The sequence below is a fragment of the Austrofundulus limnaeus genome, unplaced genomic scaffold (genome assembly GCF_001266775.1).
Source record: "Austrofundulus limnaeus strain Quisiro unplaced genomic scaffold, Austrofundulus_limnaeus-1.0 Scaffold272, whole genome shotgun sequence".
In the NCBI taxonomy this organism is placed as follows: domain Eukaryota; kingdom Metazoa; phylum Chordata; class Actinopteri; order Cyprinodontiformes; family Rivulidae; genus Austrofundulus; species Austrofundulus limnaeus.
This window is the reverse complement of record NW_013952674.1, coordinates 690,955-701,608: the sequence shown is the minus strand read 5'-3', so window position 1 is coordinate 701,608 and position 10,654 is coordinate 690,955. Positions and strand designations below refer to the sequence as shown.

At 40.8% G+C, this 10,654-nt stretch overlaps 1 protein-coding gene across 2 annotated transcripts in view; it reads right to left on the bottom strand.

Moving 5' to 3' along the window:
- The window catches only part of ches1 (checkpoint suppressor 1), a 109,016-nt gene that overhangs the window by 22,009 nt on the left and 76,353 nt on the right, over window positions 1–10,654 (bottom strand). The window contains exons 3-4 of one of the 2 annotated variants that reach the window (XM_014020917.1): window positions 7,682–7,833; window positions 6,316–6,375 (exon numbers count right to left, since the gene is read on the bottom strand). In XM_014020917.1, coding sequence (XP_013876371.1) covers window positions 6,316–6,375; window positions 7,682–7,833 — 212 coding nt within the window. The remainder of the gene's footprint in view (window positions 1–6,315; window positions 6,376–7,681; window positions 7,834–10,654) is intronic. The other variant, XM_014020918.1, reaches the window with a different exon arrangement.

Below are 10,654 nucleotides of genomic sequence, written 5' to 3'. Positions count from 1 at the left end.
CTCTTGGAAGAGAGACGAAACGTTTCATTAAAGAAGAACCCGTCCAGAAGACCTATACAATTTTTTTTTCCTTTTGTCTGTGAGTAAGTGTGGATTGCTCTCTCGGTGTTGGGTCTTGGTGTTTTGTTCACGAGTGAGGGAAGAATGGAGCGTGGGATTGCCAGACAAATCAGTGCAGCTTCTGCAGTATTGAGGACTGTACCAGTTGTGGTAAAAAGGAAGCTGAGCTGTAAGGTGAAGCCCCCTGTTTACCGGTCGGTCTACGTTCCTGCCCTCAACTATGACCWCGAACTTTRGSTAGTGACTGAACGAGCAAGACTGCGAATACAGACAGGTGAAATGAGTTTTCCTTGCAGGGTTGCTGGATTCTCCGTTAAACCTTCTCCACATCCATGCTTTTAAGCAGTCCTCATTGATTCAGCGTTGGCCAAATGAGGCTCCATTTCCAGTTCCAAGTGGGTAAAACAGAGTACTGTGATTTGACGTCAACAGACTGCTGCCYGTGGATTGACTGAGCCATGGTAGAACTTGAAAACTCTTTCTAGAGAGAGGTGTAAACTAGAGACACTAACAATTAATCGACTTATGATTAATCGTCAAATAATGGTTTATTAGATTAAAATTTCTTTCATTTGATTTATTGAAAACATCAGTTTAAACCTTATTTCAGTGTAGTTTTGCCTTCATCCAGCAGAGGGCGCTGCTACTCTACTCCGGCCCTGAATGAGCAGGAAGCCATCTCAATGTGGACGGGACCGCAAACGCGTGAGTCTTATTTAGTTTTATTTGCGACACAACAATAATAATGGACTTCATCAAACTTGAAGGAAATGTACCGAAAGCTGTACCAGACCATCAAGCAGTATGACGACAGAGAACGGTAAGCTAAATGTGGCTAACGTTAACTTACTCTTGTTGARTTTAACTCCGTGTGAAAGAACAACAAAAATTTTTTACAGTCGCTACAAATATTAACTTGAACTTAATCTAATCTGTGTGACATAACCCGACCAGTAAACCAATCTAATGAACAGTAACTAGGGATGGTGTGATTTTTGATTCAATCCTCTATCGGCGTTTGAAGGGCTGGAATGCGATTTTTTTAAAGGGCGATCTTTATTAATTAATTAAATGCCGTGCCAGGGATGTAAAATAATTTTTAAATGCGCCCTTCTCTGTAAATTAAACTGCTTTAATCATCATTGTGATCTGTGCAAATGAGGGAATAAAATAATTAATATACAGTGCTGCGTCTCTCTTCTCATCATCTTCTTGCTTTGGTGCACCACAAGTGACCCAAATGGTGCTWTATTACGTTTAGTTACAAAACGAATAATCCATGACAATCATACATTTGAATAAATAACTCTAAACAGTTCAGAAACGGACCGGAGCGCACTCCCTCACCCCTGCTTTTCCCTGTCACTCTGGSCTCTGGTGAGTGTGTGTGTTTGAAGTGTGTCGACTTTGTCAACTTTTCACCCCCCTCCACATAAGAACACATACTTGGTCTGAAGTTTGTGGGAGTGTTTGTTTGTGCTGAAAGCGCTCAGAGGCTGTGTTTGCTTCGCTTAAAAAAAGAGAGAGAGAGAGAAAAAAAGCAACTCGTTCCCAGGAAGCAGCGATTTATAAAGATAGTCAAACCGAGTGAAACGGCCAAAACCTCATAAAAGGGGATAAAACAGACGATTTTCACGGTAAAATCTGGCTGATAAAAACTTTTGAGCTTAACCCTGGACCAGTTTGTGGATAAACAACGTCAAGTGACTAGTCTAACATTTTTTTATCCCCATTGGACTCCACCGGTAGAGAAATCCCATGCAGTGATATATGCTAAAGCAGGAGGGGGGTTTCTTGGCGCGGGGTGTCTCAGGAACGTCATTCGGAAAGAAAGACGAGCACAAAATAAGCAAGTCACGTTAAAAGATAAGCCCAATTAAAGTGCAACCTGCGACTCACGGAATTTACAAGTGGCTTTAGAAAAAAAAGAAACCATCGCTTATAATAACCTGCTTGTTTTTATATTCTTTTTTTTTAACGTAACTGCGCATGTCTTATCAGCCGATTGGATCGTCTATTGGCGATAGTCAGTGACCATGATCTTATGATCTGAAAATAGGGAAGATTTCCCAACACTGACGTCAGATCACTCCGTGCAGCCCAGCTAAGATAGAAGTAGAGGGAATATAAACAAACCTGCCAGTACTCATTTGTATCTCACGTCTTTCAGGGATATTTTATTATGTTCCTAGTTTGTTTTTGAGTTAATCTTTAATATTACCCTGTGTTTAAATTATAGTTTTTCATCTTCAGGGTGGACTAAGTGTTTTCTTATTTTATTCTTTCATTTTTTCCCAACTAGCAACTTAACAGATTCTTGTTTTGTTATATTTTATAAATATGTCCAAGTTTAATAACGTGAGAGAAATCCACACTTCTCTGTTCATTCAATCAGTTACTCACACAGCTGGCACAATGAATTGTTAAAATAATACTGTATTTTTTTATTCAGTGTGTAAAAAATTAGCCCTTCATGTTATAGAAAGAGAAATGTCAGGTTTTTAGGAAAATGGCCGCTTATCAATTAATTGTTAGTCGATCGATAAGATCAATCGACTTTAGATTAATTCATTAATCGATAACATGCATCCATAGTGTAAACCTTTTTTAGGAGAYGAGTGACTTGACAATGGAGAAGGGGCTTAAGAGATACGTAGGGAGAAGTTTCAGTTAACCAGGAGAGACTCAGAGTAGAGACACATCAAGAGGAACCAGTTGAGGTGGTTCTGGCATCTGGTAAAGATGCCTCCTAGATGCCCTCTAAATACCTCCTAGATGCCTCCCTAGATCAACTGGGAGGAGATCCCAGAGAAGACTCTGAACTTGCTGGAGAGACTACAGGTATGTCTCCTGTCTGGCCTGGAAATGCCTTGGAATCCTCCCAGAAAAGCTGGAAGGTGCTCAAGGTGATGCCCCTGAAATGTGACACTAGAATGAGGGGAAGATGATGGGGCGGATCGATGGACAATCGTCAGTGATTTGTGAGTACATCAGGTCTTAACGCTGCTTCTTCTTACCATAAACAAGATTTTAGTGACTGTGAGAATTTGCTGCATTTTCACAAAACAAACCACTTTGCTACGCGCTGTAGCAACTACAAGACAGGTGACAGCTAACGATGCTTTASTGTTGAGAGGAAGGACAGCTGCAACACTGAACGATCTAAAAGTGCAAAGGTTAATACAGTGTGATTGTATGAACAATCCTCAACCAGAAGCTTGTGATCAAATGATTGATATGCTTCAAGTCAGGTAATTGGTTATATTTTTTGACCTTTTCTTTTACTCTGAGTAAAAGATAATCAGGGAGAAGCTTTATTTCAAGCTTCACCTTATATCAGACTGYAGATGAAGTTTTGGATTTTGAGGTTGCTTCAGAAAGGGCATCCGGTGTAAAACTATCACCAAACCGGKCATGCTTTCTTTCGCTTGCCGTGGCGACCCCCGGCAGGAAGGAGCAGCCGAAAGAAAAACATCAGCATTCTGACTTTCTATTTCCTGCTTCAGTATTGATTTCTGCCGCAGCAGCGTCCATTTGTTGGGAGTTAGAAACTAATTTTCAGACAACAAGCAGGCACTGAAAGATGTCTCCTCAAGTTACAGGAGCCCGTGAAGGACATTTTACAGATCAAATAAYCGTGTGCTGTAGCTGAACCGACTACGGTGCAAACACAAACACACAAACACACACACAAGGAAAGCGCAGGTGCTGCATCGCCAGGGACCTCTACTTTCCCTCAGACCAAAAAAAAATGCACACTTTGCTCACATTTCCCAGAGCGTTCATATGTGTGTGTGTGTCACAATGCAAATGACCCCCCCCCCCCCATGTTCTGAATCCAGCCTCCAATTTGTTCCACTTCCCCATACCTCATTGTTCAAAATGACACTTTTACATTTTACGGTGAACCAATTATTCYGTCTTACACAGGCGGCTGGCTGTGCGAGCCAACCTGCCCAGATCAGGGGAGGGGAGCGGGGCGAAGGGCTGCTGATGCTGCTGCTCCTGGTGCTGGGTGGTGGGGAGGGGGGTGTTTGGACAGGGAGTGAGAGTAGAAGAAGAAGCTGAAGACGAGAGAGAGAGAGAGAAACCCTAATGGTACCTCTCTGACATGTCCGCAGGGATAGATGGAAGTGCAGGATACTGAGAAGTTAGCAGAGAGGATGATGGAGGGCGGAGGAGAGGTCATAAAGAGAGGAGGAGGAGGAGGGAAAAAACACAGGTGGATGCTGTTGTACTGTGGAGCGCAGTGTGTGTGAGTGTGTGTGAGTGTAGACAAAAGGAGGATTTAATTGAATGATAAAGTGACAGAAAGAATGGGGGAAAAGTGTGGAAAGGAGCGAGAGGGGAGGGAAAAATTAAAGAAGAAATAAAGAGTATGGAGCAAAGTGTGTGTGTGTGTGTGGGGGGGGGGTGTAATGTATTCCTCAGGAAGAACAGAGTGGGGTAGGAGGTGGATGTGTGTGGGGGCAATAAAGCAGGAGACAAGAGAAAGAAAGCGGGGAAGTACAGAGAAGAGGAGGCCGGAGGAGATCCAGAAGGAAGGGGGGTAAAAGAGAGAGAAAAAAGAGGGGAGGCTGATGGAGCGATACCTGCGCTACGCCTCGGGGGTAGAAAGACAGGAGTGTTGTTGCATGAAAACAGCGTGCAGGAAAAGATTTGAGGAGCAGACAGAGCAGGTCAGCCCGAGCGCCTGCAGCCAGGAGAGAGGATGGAGAGGGAGAGGAACGCACGCCGCAGGTTTTAGCTCATTATTGGATGTTGGCGGCGAGGTCCTCGTTTGATTGGTTTTCTTTGATTCACTTTAACCATATAAACACTCGTACTACTGCTACTTGTTTCCCTTTTATTTAGTACGGTTACTAGAAGTAAAACTGAAGTACTTTTCACAAATAACTGMAAAATGAAAGGAAAAACACCCAAAACTTGCTCTTAAATTTGAAGATTCACCGGTTAATATGTAAAGTGAGCTGTCAGTCAACTTCAAACAATTAAWTAATTTTAATAATATCGCAAACCTGAAGGATCAGTGAATAGTCTGAGCAGACACACAGTACGTTAGAGCTGGGCGGTATGACCATAATTTTATTTCACGGTATTTTCAACATTTACACCGGTTTCACGGTATATCACGGTATTTTTTTTCATCACAGGTCAGCTGATAATAAAATGTACAAACACTGCTCATTAACTTTTCTCTTTTACTGTACCTCTGTCTGTCTGTGTCTCTGTTTCCCTCCTCTAAACGTCTTCTCCTCCTGGTTGGAGACATTAGTCACGCATTTTGGTCCGGTCGTGAAGGAGGAGGGTTAAGAAAAGATTATTATCGGGTCGATTGTTTTATGTTATTTAATAAAGATTAACAGCACAACTCACTTTGCACACCAGTCAATAAATTCCACTACAAAACTTCTCCCCCCGGCTTTTCACAATAGAAGCACGCTAAAGTCTCCATGCGTTTCCACGTCTCCATATTAAAGTCGCATATTATGTCTAACTGTGCAAGTCACTGAAGAGGTGTTTACTACATTCAGCGATGGCGAAAACGGGATGTTTTTTAACGTCAGTCAACATAAGCAGCGGAATCGCCACCCGCCGCTACAACAAACTGCTCAACAATAACATTAGCATGCTAACGCACATAGCGGTGCAGCGAGGAAAAGTGTCCCCCGGGAAACAGTTCACTGGCGGCCGCGACGAAATGTTCTGCACCGGTATGTCGTATTCAGAAAATTCATATCATAACAAAAATCGGTATTCGGTACGAACCGGTATACTGCCCAGCACTACAGTAAGTCATAAATTAACTACTCTGCAAAACATTCACAAAATGCTATTTGATCTTTTACTTTCTTCTTTTCTCAAATGCTTCTTGGAAACATAGTGTTGTGGGTAAACCACCCTGCAAAAAGGCTTTAATAAGCCTGTACAATACTGTGTACTGAGAAAACATCATCGCAATATCACTGTACAGTACAYGATACTTATATTGCAAAAGACTACTTGGAGTGAAATGTATTTTAAAAAGTTTTGAAGTTGTATTTTTCATGCTAATGCAATGTTTAGYCAGTWGGACAGAGTGTTACAGCGGTAAAAGCTCACAGCAGACATTTAGTCAAAAWTTKTAAAAGTCACATAAAGTAGGAAGTWCATATTAGAAMGAAAAGAAGAARAAAAAACACCTGATTGCARCATTGACRAACATTATTGCCAAAGAGAAGAAGAAAAGATCTGTTCTGTGTTCCTGTCTCTTACCTGATGGTCTGCTCCTGCCTCTCCTTCACTCTGACTTCCTGCCTCAAGCCTCTGATGTTCCTGCATGGCATCAACATATTTACAACAGAGAACACCAGCAAGAAGCTAAAAAGGGTTTTTTTCATACAGAATAAATATTTTTAGCAACTGATTTACAAATGTATACATCTCATAACTGTTAAGTCTGTTTACAGCATAACCTAACCCTTATAGTAAATGAGTACTGTGGAAATAATAATAATAATAATAATAATAATAATAATAATAATAATAATAATAATAATAATAATAATAATAATAATAATAATAATAATAATAATAATAATCAACCTGACATCAGTCCTCGCCTGTTCTTTCTGGATCTATTATAATTAATGTGATTTTTAAAGGTGACCTCACACCACACCTGGCTCTCCTCTCTCCTCCATGAACCAGTTCTTCTCATGATAAAAAATATTTCTGTTTAAAATGGAATAACAGGCTAATCTATACTTCAAACTAATTTCAGACCTCAGCTGCGCTTCCTCCGTGTCTCCACCTTCCATTGCTTCAAATGTCTCACTGCTCTTTATACTACCATAATTCTCCTGGTAAAAACATKATTGCACATAATATCTAATATAATGTCATACATGTTGATAAGCCATGATCAGGTGTTTCCCCTAATGTTGTGTAACAAAGCAAAACATAGTAAAGTCCTGCTGCTGTGCAGCTTCTTTGCTGCTGGTGACRTTGTGCTGAAATGTGATAAAATATTTTGACTAGTGTAGTGAACTTCTAGACAAAATTAGCAGTTAAATATGGACGAGTGAGCATCCCAGGATTAAAAGGATTACACCATCTCATCTTAATCTGGATTTTTTTTCTATGTTTAACATATTTCACTCAATTTTATTCTGCTAGTCTAACTTTTATATTCTTTTATAGTTTATCCAGCTGCCTATTTTTTGTGGTGTGAGCTAATAGGCATCATAATTTCATTSTACAGTGCATCTCTGATGTTATGTTGAATAACAACAAAGAGAATCTGAATCTGATTGAATGAAAAAGATTCAGTTTCCATGAATGAACGTAAACAACAAACAGCAACATTCTGACCATTCCTGATGGGACAGTTTGACCTCATCCTAAAGAGTTTCTGACTCCCGCTGCTGCCTGTCACTCAAACCGAGCGGCTCAGAGGGAGGCRGGGGGGCACACAGTGAAATGATGCTGTGTTGCGCCTTCAAAATAAAAGCGCRCGCRAGTTAAAAGTTTTCTAAAWCAAGTATTTWYCTCCTCCGTGGTGTGGGACAAATGTGCCTGTTTCCAATGCGACCAGTCCGACGATGGTGACGAAACAAAAAAACAAAAAAAGGCTTCTTACCTGTGGTGGAACGTCGGTGGCAGGGTGGGCGGGGAGGTGGGTGGGGCGGCCAGGCTGGGCGAGTACGGATGGTACGGCGTCTTCTTTAGTGCCTGGATCAGGTTGTGCCTGTACTCTGGATCTATGGACCACAGAGAGCCTTTRCCTATGCTCTGAAGGAGAGAAGAGGGGCAGGAGAGGAGACACAGAGGAGGGAGTTATGATTAGGATCATACAGGAAGCCCCCGGACAGGAGCAGAGAGAGTCTCCTTTATAGGGCTGTATATTGGCAAGAATTTGGCGATACGATACATATCATAAAAGAGGGGTCACGATAMGATATGTCCCGATATATTGCGATACTGTAAGCAAGGCAACATATTGCAATATGTTGCGATTTTTTTGTCCAAAAATTCTATTAAATAAAAACCTCTTACTGAAAAACAAAAAAGAAAAGCTAATGTTTACTTACAATGCTAATGCTACCCTTACTCTCTGGCGCTCAAGAGGTAGAGGAGCCAAATGGCTGGCTCACTGCTGCCAACTAGTGGTCAGAGGCTGAACTACATCATAAAAATGAACGGTTGGCAAGAAGGTTGACATTTTAAACCTTAATAAAAAATCGAWACAGGGCTTTAGATTATCGATACAGTATCGGGAAATGAAATATAGCGATATTTCAGTGTATCGATATTTTCTTACACCCCTACTCCTTTACCTAAATGATCTTACACATACAAGTTCTGTCTTCCTGATGAGAAAAAAGACCTCAAGAAAAAAGTAAAGCTGTGGGCATCTAATGGCTCCAAACTAAAAACAATCAAACCTTACTGAGGAAGYTAAAACATCTTAGCTTCTTACATTCTGAGCCTCTCCTTGAAAGAAAGAAAAGAAAAATACCAAAGCTTCTTTCTGATGAAGACATGGAAACTTTTAACTTTTTCTTTTTCTCCCCTCCAGAGGCGATGATGGTGTGTATTTTTAGATCAAAGCAGAACCCCACCCCACCCACCCCCCACAACCAGACCCCACATACCCAACCTAATGAAGCTCTTGGCTTCCAACCTAGGAGAAGGAGGCTGCCTATAGATTATAGAGGTTTGTTTTTTTTATCCAAAAAGGACAAATTCCAAAGTTTTTCRGGGCAAAAACAAAGAAAACCAGGACCGGGGTAGCAGAGGGGTAAATATAAAATCCTCATGCTTAGCCAACTCTGTAGTACTCTGTGATATAATGTTATAACTTTGTATAAATACATCAGAATATTATAAATATATTATAACATTCAGATAAATCTTGTAAGGTAGTAAAAAGCAACAGATTGTGTTTGATGTCTCTGAACTTCAAAATACTACAGAAGTCTGAGAACTAGATTTTATTTTCAAAGGCTTTCAGATGTAGTTTTAATTTTTAATCCAAAAATTTTAATTTAACAGCAGGTTTAGCTAAACAGATAGGAGCTACTAATGTACACTGAAATGTCATTAAAAAAAGCTCTTATTTTGCCTCTTTTTTACATGTTGGGGCAGCTCAGCCCAGGATACATCAGGAAAAATATCTGGATTAAAATTATTGCCAAATCTTTCAAGCGAGTTTGTGGTGACCCCTGAAGAAGGGGATTCTTTTAAAAGTTGACTTGGACAGTTTTAAGAAGGTGATAAGAGAGAGAAAAAAAACAGCACAAAGACAAAGCAAGTAACAAAAAAGCAAAAGAAAAATAAATTATAGAAATTTACAGTTTGCATTATAACTTCATGTAAATATATTTTATAAGCTTGACTAAATTACACCACCTGCTGTTCTTTGAATGATATCGTTTTAAAGAAATTATGATAATTCTGACAGGACTGATGATTAAAACGAGCCAAAGCTGCTGTTAAAGTAGGCCCAAAAAGCTATCTGCAACAGGTAAGACATCAACAGTTTGCAGCTTTTCCACAGAAGCCCACTTCAAACTGTCAGAAACCTCTCTTTCAGTCCCACAGCCTCCTGTGAGTTCTGTGATCTAATGTGTGATGACCGTGCAGAGGACTCACACACACACACACACTGGAACACCCAGCACAGACACACAACCAGAGTTATTACTGTCCATGAAAAGGCAGGAGGTGTGAGCGACAAACAGCACAGGTGGAGGAGGAGGAGGATGCTCCTCCTCCACCACCCGTCAGCCTCCTTCTTCTGACACTTCCTGTCCCCGTCGTCCCGTGTCGGACTGCCGCACACAGTCCTTGACCTTAACATAATAGACCTGCTCAAGCACTCACGGTCATTAAACTTCATGAGACTGTTCAGAGTGAGCGGTCTCCAGGAGAGGTATCATGTTATATGGATCAAACTTCAGCTCGCACCCAGACACACATCTGAATGAGCGCAAAAAGCCCGCTTACTGTACGAGCAGAGCGCTAAAATCTACGCATGGACACTTCTTCTGCCAGTGCAGCAAAAAGCAAATATATGGACCCTGAGTGGGGATTTCCCCTGATTTAATAACTCAGGTGAGGATTTAAAAAAAAAAAAAAATCAATGTCAATGCTTCTTTGCCGGAGGTTGAACGATAATATGAATTAAACCCTAAGGCAGCAGTTMCAATCTTCTGAAGCGGGGCCTGTATAAAGTTATGAATATTTAATAACTCACCAACTGCTCACCAACTAGTGCTCAGGAGATACTGGTTTAACTCATCAATCTGGTGAGAATTAAAGGATGTTCAAAAAGCTATTTATAGCAGGAAAGATCATTTTTGTTCATAACACTTCAAAACTACTAACAACAAGTAAACTCAACTTTCTTTGAATTTTTACAACTTAAACTGTCTGTGGGTAATGTCCTGATGCATCTCAGTAATCCAGGTAAAAAATCAAAAGGAAAAAAAATTGTATAGGTCCTCTGGACCTCCTACAGCACTGCCATTGGCAGTATCACTCCACCCCCTGTTAACAATAGGTATTAATTAGGTGTGAACGATAGCCATGTGATGTGAGTATCAGTCAC